The 17414-nt window shown below is 36.5% G+C and overlaps 1 protein-coding gene across 1 annotated transcript in view; it reads left to right on the forward strand.

Moving 5' to 3' along the window:
- LOC118423730 (beta-1,4 N-acetylgalactosaminyltransferase 2-like) overlaps positions 1 to 11403 on the forward strand; it is an 11660-nt gene extending 257 nt beyond the window's left edge. The window contains exons 2-10 of the mRNA XM_035831969.1: positions 3064 to 3119; positions 3699 to 3879; positions 4978 to 5064; positions 5244 to 5434; positions 7598 to 7738; positions 8450 to 8573; positions 9171 to 9278; positions 10949 to 11048; positions 11373 to 11403. Coding sequence (XP_035687862.1) covers positions 3064 to 3119; positions 3699 to 3879; positions 4978 to 5064; positions 5244 to 5434; positions 7598 to 7738; positions 8450 to 8573; positions 9171 to 9278; positions 10949 to 11048; positions 11373 to 11403 — 1019 coding nt within the window. The remainder of the gene's footprint in view (positions 1 to 3063; positions 3120 to 3698; positions 3880 to 4977; positions 5065 to 5243; positions 5435 to 7597; positions 7739 to 8449; positions 8574 to 9170; positions 9279 to 10948; positions 11049 to 11372) is intronic.
- Positions 11404 to 17414: the final 6011 nt, after the last annotated feature.

The raw sequence follows: 17414 nt of genomic DNA on the forward strand, positions 1-17414 counted from the left end.
TATATATGTTGTACAAATAAACCTAAAGGATTGGCTATTTCACTCCATGATTTTGATGGTCAAGAAGTGCATGAAAAATTCCCACTTTGGAGAAATCATTATTGCTGCGAACTATACGCCAATCACTGATGTCACTATTGGAAACTTTCCGTGATTGGTTAAAGATTTTACAGGTGGGTCACCCGGTCAGTATTGACTAAAACGAATGCGTAAGTATTTCTTTCAAATAGACTTGTAGTAGTGAATAAATTTACCAAGACCCATTTGGCGATAAATTATTCAAAGAAAATGTCAAAAAATACAAATTCCCACAGCGGAGAAAGGTCGTGCGACAGTTGTGAAAATGATGGTTGCACCCTGTGCCATTGTCTCCAAATTGTTACTTTTTTTAGCCGCGTTATCGCGTTATACAGCAACTTGTATCCAAAATTCATAGTACTGACAATAGCTTTACTTATTGAGCTAAAAAGGGAAAACAAAATAAAGAAGAAATGCACAAACACAAGACACACACAACTTAGGATGGATACTAAACAAAAGAATAAGTCTGATCGATGTAACGGATGCCCAGATTTATCATCATTATTATCGTCGCGGGCTACTTGCCTGGACCAGGTCCACTCTCCCCTTCCAAACGGCTCTATCCCCCATAGCGCTCTCTAAGTCCTCAACCCGCAACCCCACAGCACGAGCAAGCTGGTCTATGCATGTTAGTCGAGATCGCCCAGCATGTGCATACCCGTGTGTTGGCTTCCACAGTATGATTTCACTAGCAAGCTCTGCTTTGTTCCTAAAGCAATGACCGGCAAATCTGGTCTTACGCTCCCGGAGGATGGTTGATATGGCGGGCATATTGCCAAACAACTGTTCTTTGGTAGGATGTTGTTTCCATGACTTCCCATATTACACAATCAAATTGAATTAACGACGATAGTAAGAAAATATCTCAAACTAGCTTGTAAGAATTAGTTTTGATCAAATACCCTTACATAACTTACGGGACGACTGGATACAGTTGAATTTCACTTAAGTGCCCTCGAAGAGAAATGGGCACTTATGATGCTCTGTAATTTAGGCCCATGACTCCAAACATGCTCTGCTAACCGAGTTGAAACTGCAACATATGGTTACAATTCAATCAGTCCCTATCTTGAAAATTAAAAAGCAACCTTTAAAAAAAAAAGATCAATAAAAAAGTCGCCATCATGTTGCTTCATTTGCAAGTCATTTAAAACCAGTGTCACAGCAGTATCGCCCCTGGGGGTAAAAACACTAACGACCTCGTCTTTCCCGGCTAAAGCAGGAACAGGTTAACATGGCATTCTAGAAGTTGATTTGTTTAAATCACAAACTTCAATTTTAAAATTATATAAGTACTCAAGCTTGATAGAGAACTCCGTCTATAGTCTTAATATTAACGTTCTTGCTGCAAAAAGAAATTGACATATACGTACTATTTACACACAAACTATGTTACTTCGAGGTGCAGTATAGCACCAGGTATCGCACCTAATATGTAGTAGCCAATACGAGAAGTACTAGTAAGTTCTCTGGGGTGGGGTGATAACGCTAAAGGGGGGGGGGGGCACTAGTGACTATCAAGTCGTAACAAACGTTATCGTTCTGTTATACGCACTTGCTGTTATTTATCCGTATCATTTCTTAAACTTGGGTTTTCCTTTCCCAGTTCAAGAACAATAAGGAAGTGCTCCCACTGTGACTTGTCCAAAAGTTTGAATGGCAGATTGACCCCCACGACCGCATAAACTAATAAACATCCCAGTCTGTCCATCTGATAGAAACAATGGTCAGAGGCAGATTATTAGAATATTGCTGGTCACAGGTTTTTATACTGTACTGGTTCAAAGCACTGCATTTCATTGGAACATAATTAATTTATACGTAATGCCCGAAGTAATTAACAAAGTTACATAAGGCATTGTTTCAATTAGATAATATCATGTGATGATAAGATAATGCAGTTCTCTTAAAAAAAACTTTCTTCAAATTTCAAATTAGCCTTGTCAAAATTGTATCAAAGCATCTATTTGCTTCTACATTTTGAAAATGAAAATATCTTCCTCACTGTTTATAGCTCTCATGAGTTTTGTGTGCAGAAACATGGTTTGTAATAGCTGACTGATAGTAAGGAACCAGTTCAGACCTATGCTCTGTAGAACTGTACATGTAACTGCCAGCTGATGTCTCACACTGAAAAGCAGCTAAGTGTTGCCATTACTTCATATTTTGTGCTAAGTGTTCTACAAGCTAATTTCTTTATGAAGTGTAGTCTTACTTCAAATTCTTATGTGGTCGTCTCTAGATTTCAAACATGATTTGAAGAGTAACTTGTACTAAGTAAACTTTCTCTGCCAGGCCACCAATGGTGTAAACTACATGGGTGCCTGTAGCATACTGAAGGCAATAGTTTTCTTTATCTGGTCTTCATATAGTTTTACCAGCCACTTGTAACTTCCTGATATTTTTTCATCAAAAACCATCTAACATTATTATTCTGTTATCTGCATTTTTTGTTACATTTTTGTAGCATAACTTGAAGTTTTCTGAAAATACCCTTTTTTCATGGGTCCTGCCAATATAATCAAATTGATGACGTCATAATTACGCCAACTTACGTCAACGTAACGTCAAACGTCAAATACTTGTCAGATATTATGTCGACATCATGTCCTGAAAATTTGGTGGCCCTACGGCACGTCGTGTTAGAGTTATAGGACTTAGAAGTGGAGGGCCTCAAAAGCCTCCCCCCCCCGTCCAGGGATGACCAAAAAAGCCCGGTCTGAATAGGGTTAAAAGCTTACTGAAAATACTTTCTCCTGGTTCGAGCCAATACTGTCAAACTAATGACGTCATAATTTCATCACATTAGGTTATGATACTGTTAAATTGATGAGAATTTCTATAGATAATGTCTTCATTTTCTCTCTCCAAATGTTGGTAATCATGTGATTAGTCCTTACAGAATTACGGAGTTATAAGGGGTGGTCCGTCGAAGTCCGTCAAAAGCCCGGTTTGAATAGGTTTGACGTTTTTACTACACAGGGATTCGAGTGGAGCTATTCAATATCAGTGATGTTCGCAGCAACAAGCAAATGGAGGTAAAGTTTTGTATTATTTACTTGTAGCATTTCCAAACCCTATTTAGAAATTAGATCGTATTATAATAATAAATATTTGGTGTTTACTTATTTTCCAAAAGACTTGGGATAAACTCTTGAACTGTGCTTTTTTAAGATTTGATTTTGTATAATGAAAATATCAAACGGTCGCATAGTCGACATGGAATTTACACTTACATATATTCTTTTATAAACAAAGAAAAAATCATCAGAAGATAAGATACATAAAGTAAAAACGCATTGCTACTATCAGACGTATCTTACTATTTTTACAAATACGTTTAAACATTAGATTGGCCCCTATTTTCTTAATTTTCTTACAACTGCCAATAAACTTTAGATTTCTTTAGATTACTAAACTCTTATCAAAATTTATTTAAACCAAAGACAATGAACGTTTATCTGTTGAAGTTATAAAGGTATTGATATGGTGCATATGATAAGAATGCCCTCCTATTTGATATCGGTACATCTACGTCCTGCCAAAGCATTTTGATACCTACCTTTTAGACTCGCATTTGTATCATCCCCAAGCCAATAAGATTACTTCTGTCATAGTTTCAGATAAATGCTACCAGAGGAAGATTCCAACTGGCTGGGCGTGTACGAGGGGTATACGTCAACGGAATTGGTGCCAACACACTAACCATCTCGACACGGAGTCCATCCCTGCTAAATCTCCAGCTAAAGTACATCGTGTATAGAAATACAGAGTTTGACGCCAACATCGTTGACTTCGGTAAAGTATATATTCAAGTTATTTATAGAGAAAATAGGATACGTTTCCAAAACTGCAAAAAAACGTTGGTGTTACCTATCAACATAATACAAAGGAAAAAAAATGATACATATTTGATTAGGAATAATATTCTAGATAACATAGGACTTTGGTTATGAAAGAAAACAGCAGTAATATAGCAAAAACAAATTAAAAATACTTTGTAAGAATCTTTGCGATTTTCTTCAAAAAAAGAAAATGGTTGCCATGGCGACACAACTAAGATGATGAAAAAAAGTTGCAAACTAAATTTTGGGAAAAGACATGAAATTTGTGGCTTTGGCGTAAGCCTTTCTGGCGTTATGTGAGAAAGACGGCATTATTTGCTTTATTGCCCCGTCGTGGTCAGTCTGCCTCTCGTTCTGCCACCACGAAGACCATCATGATTTTTCACATTTATTTGCTATATTACTGCTATTTTGTTACATAAATAAAATATTATATTGTTAAGCATATCTTTCATAATAATATATGCATAGATTATGCTAATTTTATGACGTCATCATCCCAAAATCCAAGATGGCGGACCGTATGGCCGGATCAAGAATAACAAGCTAGTTATCCCTTAAAATTTGTAACCACCTGGTATTTTTTAATGAAAAACCATCTAAATGAATGAATCTAGTCTATTGCCCTTTGTGGTTATTTGTTGCAAAAAAAGTGCTTTTAAAATTGCAAGGTGGTCGATATAATATGGCGGAGCCCAACTCGTCTCTCAGATGTGCATAACGTCATTTTAAAACGTCATTTTGACGTCATTGATGTTGCTATTAGCAACGCAAGTCGTAATAAATATTATAATTCGGTTATCTGCACTTGTTGTTACATTTTTGTAGCATAACATGAAGTTTTCTGAGAATACCCTTTTTTCATGGGTCCTGCCAATATAATCAAATTGATGACGTCATAATTACGCCAACTTACGTCAACGTAACGTCAAACGTCAAATACAATTTAGATATTATGTCGACATTATGTCGTAAAAATTTGGTGGCCCTACGGCACGACGTTTTAGAGTTATAGGACTTAAAAGTCCATTGTTACCCTATTTCCTTTTAGCTAAAATTCGTTTTTCGGAGACAACTGTGACCATACCAATACATATTCAACATTTACAACTGCCCTGGCTGTTTATCGAAGGAAAAGGTAATGTGACTTCTCATCACTTTCTACTATTGTTTAAAGCGAACCTTTCATTGGCTATTTGCAACATTAGCAATATCATTGGTTGTTTTTGCTTATAACGTGTGGCACTCAAACCATTCATTAACTTAAAAATGTAATGTCTCATTAGTTATTTTAACATTTTTATATTCCATTTGAAGGCCAGATTCAGGATAGAGTGACTGTTGCTGTCAAGACATTTCTTCGTTATAGTAGACTTCGAAATGCAATTAAAGCTGTTGATCAACTGTACCCTGGGACAAGAATAGTTGTTGCTGATGATACACCTGACCACCTATTCACTAGTTTCCAAAGTAGCAACGTGGACCACTTTAGGATGCCAGCATATACGGTCTGTATCTTGGATATATAAACAAATGATAAACGAAACTAACAGGGCGTGGCTTACACAGTTTCCTTTAGACGTCAAAATGACGTGATTGAATTACGTCATCTGTGCTTTAGCTATCCGACATTTTGGATTATCAACCTTCAATGTCTTAAGATACATCTTTTTCGACAAATAACCCTAAAATCCTATGAAACGGGTTGAAAAGTTCACATGAATCTTTTCTGTATGAAATCACCAAATAATGCTGAAATCCGAGTTAAAATAAACTTGTTATACGTTTACCATTTTATTATAGGCTATCTTGGATTTCGACAAATTTCGTCTAACATTAGCATAATTTATGCATCTTGATTTATAAATGTCACACTAAGGTATGTTAGATGTTAAAATTGTATGGAAATAAATATGATTTAGGAATAAAAACTTAGAACCCATTGATTAAACAAAACATTGTGATTTTTGGAAAATATGCCTTTGTAAAATGTGGCAACACGAAAAATCATAAACTTACTCGATTTTTTGCAAATTGTTGCCAGCAATAATCTAGGATAACTCGCGTAGACTTGTTGTTCTAGCACAAGCTGTTTAGTAGACATACGACGTCAGATTTGGCGAGGACAATTTAAGCAGCCTCCATGCCCCACACCCAGTATCTTTCTAGCGAGGGCCATTCTTATTGCTACTGGCAGGTCAACGACAGTTACAACGGTGTGAATAGCCCGAACGAGTGGCGGGACATTCTGACCCTGATCATCATGTAAATCGCATAAACTCGAACAAAGCTGGCATCGTTGACCTATATACTGTAAATGCAGAAATGTTCGCGGTGGATTAATGTTCGCGGTTTTCGCGTTAGCCATTTCACCGCGAATTTAAAACCACCACGAACATTTTTCCAGGGCATTAAGTTACTACAGTGCATGGTGCTACCGCGAAATTAAAACCACCGCGAAAAGTCCTTTTTCCCGCTACCGCGAAATTAAATCCCCGCGAACTTAAATGCATTTACAGTAACCTTCTTGTGCTATTTATTACGGTTTGAAAAGTTTACAATGATGAACAAACGGTGACGATTATGGGAAGATCTTAGGACTTCAGATTTTGAAATGATGGACCTGCAACAATTTTTGTCTCGTATTATCACGCGATCCGTCACTTCAGTCGTATCAGCACACCGATTCAAATAAAAATGTATAGTGGCGTAGTGTATTAACGAATAGACCTTATGGTGTCGGGTACGAATCCAAGTTGGCTTACTGTTTTACGATAATATTTCACTATTGATCACTAAAACGATCGTACATATTAAAATATATACTATATATATATTGCTTTCATAAGGCTTTGCTTCTTTTGCACATTCCACTACCTTCTTGATACTATCTATTTTTGCTATTTCTGTGTATTCATTGAAATACATTGAAGTGGTACTGGTAATTTATTGGTGAAACATTACAGATTTGGCGGTGTTGTTTACAAACATGTATTTGAAACTCGTCTGTGAAAAGAAACAAATCGAAGGGAGACCTTGCAGATAAATCTATGGCCACAATATACAGTCTCGATACAAACCTTGTAACGTTAAATGTATTTCTAAAATTGAACGTAAAAGAATCATGGTACGCAGTTCCAACTTTCAAGGTAAGAATGCGGCTTTACTACATTATGAAATATAACGTTCGACTCCAAATAACAAGCGAAGAAATATCGTTAATCAACAGACAATTGGTGTGAACTATTCATCCCTGTCCCTCGCGTGCCACTAGATCAGTATGTGGTAATAGGTTACTTTGCAAGAGAACGAATCGACTTAATGGCGTGTCCTCGCTTGAAATTGTGTCAAGTTGGATAGGGTTAAGTTAACGCCCCGATCTCATGACCATGTACTGTAAAATATCCTAAAACATTTTTTTTTCAAAGCAGCCCCTGTTGTTTTGCTCAGGTTGAAGTTGATACGGTATCACAGGAGTCTAAATGGAATTGCCTTATCAATCACCGATTACTTCAGCAAATATTGTTCTTTCACAATTTACTCAGATAGTCTTTATATTCTTTTGTAGGTTGCAATGGTTTATTGTACTGATGTTAGGTAGTCGGTGATTAAACGCCATTGACATGTCAATTGTTATTTCACGTATGATAAACACCTTTTTCAATTTTAAGGGTTATTTTGCTGGCCGAAACCTTGGATTATCCCAAGTATCGACTGAATACTTTTTCTACCAAGATGATGATATGATGATCACAGAAGAAACAAAGCTAGGCATGCTCGTATCATTTCTGGATAATACCAATTTTCACCTTGTAAGTATTAACAATCGTCACATTAATCAAATATAATGAGTTAGAGTTTTGTGACTTTGTGTATTGTTAATATGTGTGTGCGTTTGTGTTTGTCAACAGAGCATTGCTCTCCCCATGTTTAAGGATAGCCACACCTTGATGACATTAAAGATCACACAATACGAGTAGGGGTCCTTCCCGATGTGGTTTAAAATCTACAGTCCTCCGGTCGCATCTGGGGAAATTACTGACGTGTTGAGGTTACCTGAGTGGCGCCGCATGGCAGCTCACTCACGACCCTTGCTATTGTGTGTAAGTAGGGTGTGATTAAAGCTGGACATACTCAGATTTTGGCGACTTTTAATGACACTGCATCGTAACTTCCTTTTTTGTGTGTGTTTTAAACAAGCTATAGTTACGACTAAATTCGACTAAAAACTTAGTCTGTTTACAATGCCCAAACGAAATATTCTGAGCTCTGAGACTAATACATGGTGTCATTTGTCATTACTGTTTCAGTCTTTTCGGCAGCCTGCTAGAGAAATAGCTGTCCTCTCCTGAAGTCTTATAGCACGAGGGCTGCAAATTAGCGTGTACCCTTATCAAATTAAAACTTGTCAGGTGAATCCAAGGTCTAACAAAAGCACTATTTGATTTAATTGTACATTTTCCCCTAAATACGTATACTGGTAACAAAATACCTATGATCAGACTTTTGTTGATTTTCTGCAGGTGAGCGTAGCTGTTGCAGGTCACTTATTTGCTACGACCTTGGATATTTTTGGAAACAAGTCCCGAACCTGCATTGACCAAAAGACAGACCCTGGATATTACATGGCAGTCAAAAACTTTCCTGGTAAGAGTTTTGATACTCTGCCAAACAATTCTTTCTAATTAGAATACTAGTTTACCATATGAACAAATTCATCACGGGTGGAGAAGAACTCAGATACTGTCCGGTGATACAATAGGGAAAGAGAATAGCGAACTCATTTCTGTAAACTCTTAGTGAGTGTTCAGACAGGCTGGCTTTCTATAACGACGTCTTGACATCTCTCAATATATATATCATATATATATATATATATATATATATATATATAATTTGTCCTACCAGACTCTTCGGCAGTAACGCCCCCCCCCCGCGTCAAGATTGGGTTCAGGGATAATAAGCTACTTATACTTCATGATAAGGAACGAATACATCATCAGATTAAGTCTAATTCACATCTAATTATGCAATTTTTCACTAAATTACATAATATTTTATATTTGTAAGAAAAGAGCAGTAATCTGGGAAGAAGAAGAGCCTGAAAAATACTTTGTGAAAAAGATAATTAGCTTTTTTACGTTAAAAATTACTTATCAACAACTATATAATATATTCAGCCAGATCAAACATAACACTTCTCTTGCCAAGTTTATATTACTTTACACTTTACTTATATTTCAGGGTTCTATGCAAATGATGTCGGACTGAATGCATTTCTTGCTTCTACCAATGAAGTGAAAGCTGTCGGATTTGACCCACATCCCGCATTGGCACGATTGGGACACGGAGGTACACATAGTCTGCTCAATGCCAAACATAACTTTTCAATAATAAATTCAACGAGTCATTTTAAATTTTCAGTAAAAACTTTTTTTATCAAATAGCAGTTAATTCAAATAAAACGAAGTGAAACCCTATGCAATGCCAATGCTAACCTTATCCAGACAGACGGGCTAAAAGGGCTTGCGCAAATTTTGACGTCGTATAGCTCCCCAATGGCTTGTACTAGAAAAACCAAACATGCTGACTTTGCCTAGAATATTGTTAACATTTTCAATGAAAAAAGAGTAAGTTTTTAATTTATCTTGCTGCCATGGCAACGGCTTTCTGAAAGGCAATTTTACAAAAATCGCTAATTTTGGTTAAAACAATGTGATTTAAAGACTTTCCATTGAAAATTAACTTCTTTTTATATACCTTTGATGTCTTACACATCTTTGTTGAAAATTTATGATTGAATATTCATAAATTCTGCCAATAAGATGACGTCATTAGTCAAAATCCAAGATGGCCGACAATATTTTGATGGAAAATATAACCAGCTTATTTTACTCGGATTTCATCACTACTTGGTATTTTCTAACAGCAAACATGTGAACGTTTTCAATCCATTTTCAATGGCCATGGGTTTTAGCGTTATATGTTGAAAACAATGCTTCGTAACACAATTATGGTTGGTAATTCACGATGCTGGATAGCTAAACTAGAGATGACGTCATTTTAACGTTGTTGAGTTAGCTTTTGACAGAAGTCTTAAACTTATTGGTAACTTTGTGTGTGAAATATTTAGGTATAATGGAAATTTTAGCCAAAATATTAATCAATGATGTCAAAATTATGTCATATTACATCATAATGATATTGACATTTTAGGAATTATAAAACTCGACGAGTATATCACCGCCTGCAAATTTGTTGACATTACAGCATTTGAAAATACGAAGGGGGTGGAGGTTGGGGGTGGCTCACGCCTCCCCCCGTCAAGGGAATGCCAAAAAAGCCCAGTCTGATAGGGTTAAACAGAACATTTATTCACTTTTCAGGCAATAAAGGTTAACAAAAAGCTTCCTCAATTTCAACCAAATAAGTCTGTTCAACCAAAGATATATGATTCATTACATAATTCCCTATATTGAAAAGAAAAGTGTTTGCTGATAGTTTCATCCATACACGTACTATTTTTCATGAGGCAAGATGCCCCACACTTTTTGTTTTAGCAGTACTTTTGCGATTATTTTATCAAAGATACTGCACGTAATATCATTTACAGTTGTTTGGACATACTTACTTATTCAGACCTTATGCATTATCATGATAAGGTATCCAGCTTATAAAAAATACAATACAAAAATGTATTTGAAAAAAAAAAGATAAGACTAATAGTAATTAAGGGTCAATAACCCTCTCCAGAGTCTATTTGGCGTCATAACGCCTGGTTATTTGTTATAACTAACAAATGAAACCACCGAGTGAGCGAAGCGAACAAGGTTGCTTTATGAGATGGTCTTACTAGTATTTATTGTTTCTTGTTCCGGTTATTTCATATATTCTTTTTATCAAACAGCTGTATGTTTAGATTGATTCAAAATGAATATTCCGGCTAAATTAATCGCACATCGTGCTAAATGTTTAATCAAAAACCCATTATTTATATTGATACCATCTTTATTTCTTTACAGAGTTTTTTCTATCTGCTCTTGGAAGGCTCCGGATAGCCGCTTGTGAGATTTGCTCAATTCGCCACATGAAGAGAGGATTCGATGCTGGAAACTACACCTCGTACCGTCGTGTTAATAAAAAAAATGCACTGAAAAGGAATATATACAACCAATACATGCATAACGTTGACTGCTTTAGGAAACAATGGACAAGAAGTGGGGAGACGAACCGAAACATTAAAAAAGTAAATAAAAACAGCAACAAAAATTAAAATAAAGAATAAGGCATAAAAGTGGAATTATAATAAAGAAATATTCCAATAAAGTCGATTTTAACATACCGAGTGGGTGATTCTCTCCTTGGGATTAAAAACTTAAAAATATATATGAGATGAGTAACAGTTGTTTTAATGTGTTGACGTTTGAAATGTTATATTACTACAAGGGGAGATCAAGAACTTCTCGGCCTCACCTAGAAATACTATCTCATTTCAACTTTTAGAGCACATATCTTCGTAGTATGAAGTCTTTTATCAATATCCTCCAAACGTCAAAGCGTTAAAGTCATTACTTTGCAGGAAACGCATTTTCAAAATCAGTAGGCAATTGGCATGAAAACAAAGTTAAACTGTAATGAGACGTGTGGGTCGAGTTCCTTTTGCCTTAAATTCTTCCAAAAACATTGTCAAAATGTTTGATAAGTATTCCCTAAGAACTGATCGCAGCTATTTGTCTATTTTCGTCGTCTCTCTTATCTACCTTTGCCAGGTGTTGCCTGCAAAATAATGATCAAAATAATCTAAAAGTCGGAAAACTTCAATAAAAGACTCTGTACTTTAAATAACGTGTAGAAATCTGAGTTGTGCTAACTATTTCTTGGTGATGCCAGGGACATATTGATCACCCCTTGTAAATACAAAACAATATTACGAAACATTTCAAAACATGACAATATTGGCTATAGTGTATGCTTGGGTGACAGTGGTGGCTGTGTACTCAATTCCGCCGACGAGGCTGAGTTGGAGAGATGTCCTGATTAGCAACGAATTCTATCTATTGTGTAAGGAGAGATTCAATCTGCTGATTCCAGCACAAGAAGGCTTCCACGGAACAGAAAACATGAACTGAAAGTGCTTTCCTGTATGCGTTAAAGTCCTGCCGATTTTGCGAAATGTTCTTTGGAGTTCATGTTGGCCTTCGTTTCTTGAACTGGGGCGTGTATGCTCAGGTTAGAGTCAAAAAGGTTAGGACAATGCTACATATAACATTCTAACCTCCTTGCTTACACACACCAATTATAATTTATCAAGATAACCCCATTGCAGACACATTTTATAAAGAGTCGACCTTTGCAGTTTTATCAACATATTAATTTTTAGTAAATCTCCGTGGTAGTAAATGTACAATTTCTAGCCTTAATAAATGTGATGGCAAGCTTGTTTGTGTGTATTTAGACAATTGCGTGGACACTTTGTGGGTTGTAGACTCTAGCGCGAAATGACTGACATGTTTCTGTATTCTTCAAGTAGAGGTTGAGTCATGGAGATATTAGTGTAGGAGTCGGGATTTCTACCGGTGCTTCGCTCTCGGCTCAACTTGCCACAAAAAAACAGGCGGCCTGAGTTAGACCCTGGAGGTTCAGAAGATATATGCGGTATATTAAAAGTGAAGGGCCCCCTCCTTTTCGCATAAACTGCGCTTCAAACATGCCGTATGTTCAGCAGAAATACGCAACATTTCATAAAACCTTTGAAACTGTATAAGCCAATAAAAAAAATGGGACTGGTGCCCCCCGTTCGCTTAAACTACGCAGAATCAAAGATTAAACATGTCGTATGTTCAACAGAAATTCGTAACATTTCATATACATCTTGGCAACATATAAGCTAAACGGGGGTGGTCTCCCCTAGTTCACTTAAACTGCACGGATTCAAATATTAAACACGTCGTATGGTCAACAGAAATACGCAACATTTCATATACGTTTTGGCAACATATATTAAGCTAAATGGGGGAGGTCTCCCCTAGTTCGCTTTAACTGCGCGGATTCAACGATAAAACATGTCGTATCTTCAACAGAAATACGCAACATTTCATATACGTTTTGACTATATAACATATAAGCTAAACGGGGGAGGTCTCCCCTATTAGAGTTTTCAGACAACAGATACATAAAAAAACATCAATTAAAACGCTTATTTTTACTTAGATCATGTTCTATCATGCGAATATACATCGCTATTAGCATAATATAATCGTATTCCTGTATGTATAAGATATTACTTCCGACATTACTACTAGCTAGCAATGGTGCGTTTCCTTAGCATCAATACCCAATGTCTTTGGAAAAGATCTGTACGAGGAACTGTCTTCCAATATGTAAGACAAAACGTATTAATGTTATATGTATGCAGGAAACTTACTTATTGGTCTTTAGAGAATTTTCCATCCTACTGATAAAGATTACACCTGGTCAAAAGGAACCCCGTTGTGGACAGGCAATTTGATTACATCTTTGTAAATGAAATGGTTTTTGACAAAAGTGTCAGCTGTAAAATTTGTTTCGTCCATCTAGTGACCATATGGCTGTTTTTAATGGACATGTCTGTGAACCAGAGTGGAAAACTTCGATCTTAAATTTAATGATCTTAAATGAGACTTGAAAAACAGCGGCTTATCCACTACTAAATAACTACAACAACAGAAGAACAAGAAAAAGTCGGAGTTTGAGATATATATCCAGGCTGGAAAAGGCACGTGCTACACGAAATGTTATAACTAGTCTTATAAATGAAAATTGATCAATAATTACTGATCAGGTGGGATTGTTAAACCACCAGACAAAATACCGAGAAACACTATTTAAATTAGATAAATACGGAGCCTTTTTCAGTGATGTAAATTTCCCTGTGTTGACGGAACAAGAACAATGAGAAACTGCAGCCAAGGGTTAGACGGGCAAACAACAGAACTTTACCAATTTTTCTGCTGCAGGATACAATCCTTTAGTCATAGGTTTCCTCAATAGAAGCTTTGTAAAAGGACAGCTTTCCTGCACTCAAAAGAATGGTGTCCTCTATTTGTTAGTTAAATGAAAATAATTATCATGACACATGTAGGGAACAATAATAGTATTGGAGACAAATTTCTATTGCTTTATGGAGTATGTTATTACCTTGATGTTAAACCTAATCGACGCATCTCAATTACAACTACTGACTACAAAATAGGTGCCAAAGATCTTGGCAAAATATTAAAAAACGTGATCGCTCAAATTGTCCTTGAAAATTATACAGCTTTGATCAAATGACGTACTATCTTGAGAAATGTACGAGCAATCGACGATGTAATATGTTTTACAAATACAGTCAAACCTGCCCAAGTCGACCACCCGGGGGACCGGAAAAAAACGGTCGATTTGGACAGGTGGTCGCTGAGAGGAGTATCGACTCAAAACATGCCCGATGCAAAGTATAAATGGTTTCCGCTGTGTTGAATGGCAAATATCAATCACACTGCACACACGCAAAGAAGCGAGGTACAGTATTTAATGTCAAATACAACACGCACACTGTAAATTGTAAATTTAACCACAAGCTTTTATCGAATTTTTATACGATACAGTGTTTTAAAGCTGAAGTATTTGTACACTAACGTTTTAGACAGTAAGGGAACTTTGATGCTGTCAGTTAACTACTATACAAGCCTTAATGCGTCGCTATGTTCTTGATCTGAAATAACTACGGTGCACCTTTCGAATTCGATGCCCGGTACGTCCCGATAGTGTACTTACCCACGGGTGAATGTACAGTACAGTTGGACAAAAGCACTCACACGTTTCTTAAAAACGTATGAGCTACACAGATCTTTCTTTAAAAAGTATGAGGCTATATACGTTTCAGCATTCGTTCACTTTATAATGATATAGATTTTTTTTAAATCTTCTGTAACAACTAAATTCGGATTTTCTTATAACGATTTCGGCACATCATCAAAAATCGATGAAAACCTCAATTTTGAAAATGATGCGGTCGTAATGGGTCCCGATTTGGGCCGGTCGCGGTCGCGTTGGCCAGGTGGTCGTTGAGAAAAGGTCGCTTAATGCTTACGTCAATGGGAAAAAAAATCGGGACCGAGAAAAAGCGGTCGAAATGGCCAGGTGGTCGCTGAGAAGAGGTGGTCGCTCGGGCAGGTTTGACTGTATAATAACATCACTGGTGCAATGTTTTTTCTGGACCCCAAAATGTTTTGTTAATAAAATCTCAGTTCCAATACTTATCGGTCATCATTGTACATCCATTTCTTCGTCAATGTAAGATGAATATTTTGACATGTTAAAGTGTTGAAAATTTCAGCTCATCATCATAATTTTTGCAAACGATCAGAAGGACCACGTTTTACACTAAACCTATTCTGACCAGTAAGGGGAATTTTGAGGCCCCCAGCAATGTTTATGTCGCATAACTCACGAACGGCTAGTGCTAAAGGTACAAAACTTTGTAATATATCACAAAATACACTTAGCAAAGATTTCTATTCAATAAAGTAAGTTTATCATTTATTTGGGTTGTCATGGCAACGGAATTCTAAAACGCATTTTTTTGTGTGCAAAAAATTGTTAATTTCGATTTAAACAAGGTTTTCTTGGTAATATACACTTGTTTTCTAACAACAAATAAATTCTAGGAAATTCAATGTTATTTTCATCATTCAAAATCTATAATTTATGCTTATTTCATTACGTCATCAGTCAAAAACCAACATGGCCGCCATTATTATCTAAATGACGTCATAATGTCATATTTCATATTAAAGACATAAGAGTTTCTATGAGGATTTAATTTTCCTTTTTTACCTTGCCGGGCTAAGGCCCGGCAAGGTAATGAGGCCCGATCTTTACATGGTTCGATGGATCAATGGTTCAAGCAATGTTAACCCAGCCCTTCCAAAGGCCCTTCAAAAGGCCCTTTTCTCTTTGCCAAATTTTATGGCTTAGTTAGACAAGGGTACATTGCAGGCCAGTATTAAAACTGTATTTTAGGCGTATGGGGTCCAGCGAAAATAAATCTACGCTTTAACCCATGTTTATCATAAAGATATATCAAAAATTGCATCAGAAGGAATTTATTTTGTAATAAAGAATAATGCATACTCATTGTGGGTCAAAAAGTTTTACAATACCGGTTTATTGTGCCAATAATTTATCTGACATAGATTATGTTAATGAGGTAAATTTCCCTACACTTGGGGATTTTTGCTGCATTTCATACTACAGTTGCTAGGTGTCACTTTGTACATTGCAACAACATGAAACAAAAAAATAGCCGCAAACTTCGGGACTAGTCGCCAGGTAAGTACATTTTAAAGCACATTTGTGACTATGAATGTCCTTGATAGAGTTTGTATTGTGTGAAAAATAGATTTGAGACTGGATTGGCAGCTGGAGAAGTCACTGAAGCTTTCCCGTACAAGAATTGGGGTGGGAGGGGGCCTAGCTCTGATTCCCATTCAGTGGATTTTTAGCGAGGGCAACGCCCATGAAGTCCGCTCTTTCAAATGCAGAGTAACTAATTAACACTAAACTGGTGGCACGCGAGGGGCAGGGAGGAATATTTCACACCTATTGTCCATCGATTACTGGCTGTTAAATACCGTCAATACATTACAAAGGAAATCTTTGTAGGGCTTCCTTTAGTTTACAGCATGTATTTTGTGAGCTGGTCCCTTTCAATGCCGGTAATATAGAATAGAAGGAAGGACTGAAAAAAACAAAAACAATACGACTTGAGTACATAGCGTTATATTTGACAATTTACTGCAGCCGTTGCGCACGGGTCATCAGATTCAGAGATCTTTTTACCTACTACGGTTACAAGATTCAAGTTGTGACAGTGACTTGTACAAGTACAGTAGAACTACGTGATGTTTTTATTTTATGTTTTACAAAATAACAACGATGGATAATGTCACATTATTCCAAAACTCAATATCGTCGTTACCGACTGTGGTTGTCTGGGATGTTTGTGGTTCTTCTACAGCATGAATAAATTATCGTGTTTACATTGCTAGGTGACGGACGTATTCAAATTCTGGAAGTGGTTTTGCATCACATAGAAGCAACCTTTCAAACATGTGAACGTCTTTGTCAAAGTTACAAGTGTGTTATCAGCTACTTTTGCATAATTACAAGAAGATTAACAAATGAAATAAACCAAATGAAGCAGAATGACCGATTATATGGTGCGTGATTTACGCTGACTGTATTATATGTAACAGAACGGATCTTATTTTCGAAGATAGAACCTCCTTGACATGACGAAGCATATGCAGCAAAACATATCGCGGTGTAACTTTGTGTAGTATATGCAACATGAGTCACTCAGTTCTAAACTGAGTACGTTGTATCAAGGTCTTCGGCCGGGCTATATGTAACCAAGGAGGAGTTTTTTTTTTTTAATCTCCTTGATGTAACTAAAAATGTAACGTT

Source organism: Branchiostoma floridae, chromosome 1 (genome assembly GCF_000003815.2).
Source record: "Branchiostoma floridae strain S238N-H82 chromosome 1, Bfl_VNyyK, whole genome shotgun sequence".
Taxonomy (NCBI): Eukaryota; Metazoa; Chordata; class Leptocardii; order Amphioxiformes; family Branchiostomatidae; genus Branchiostoma; species Branchiostoma floridae.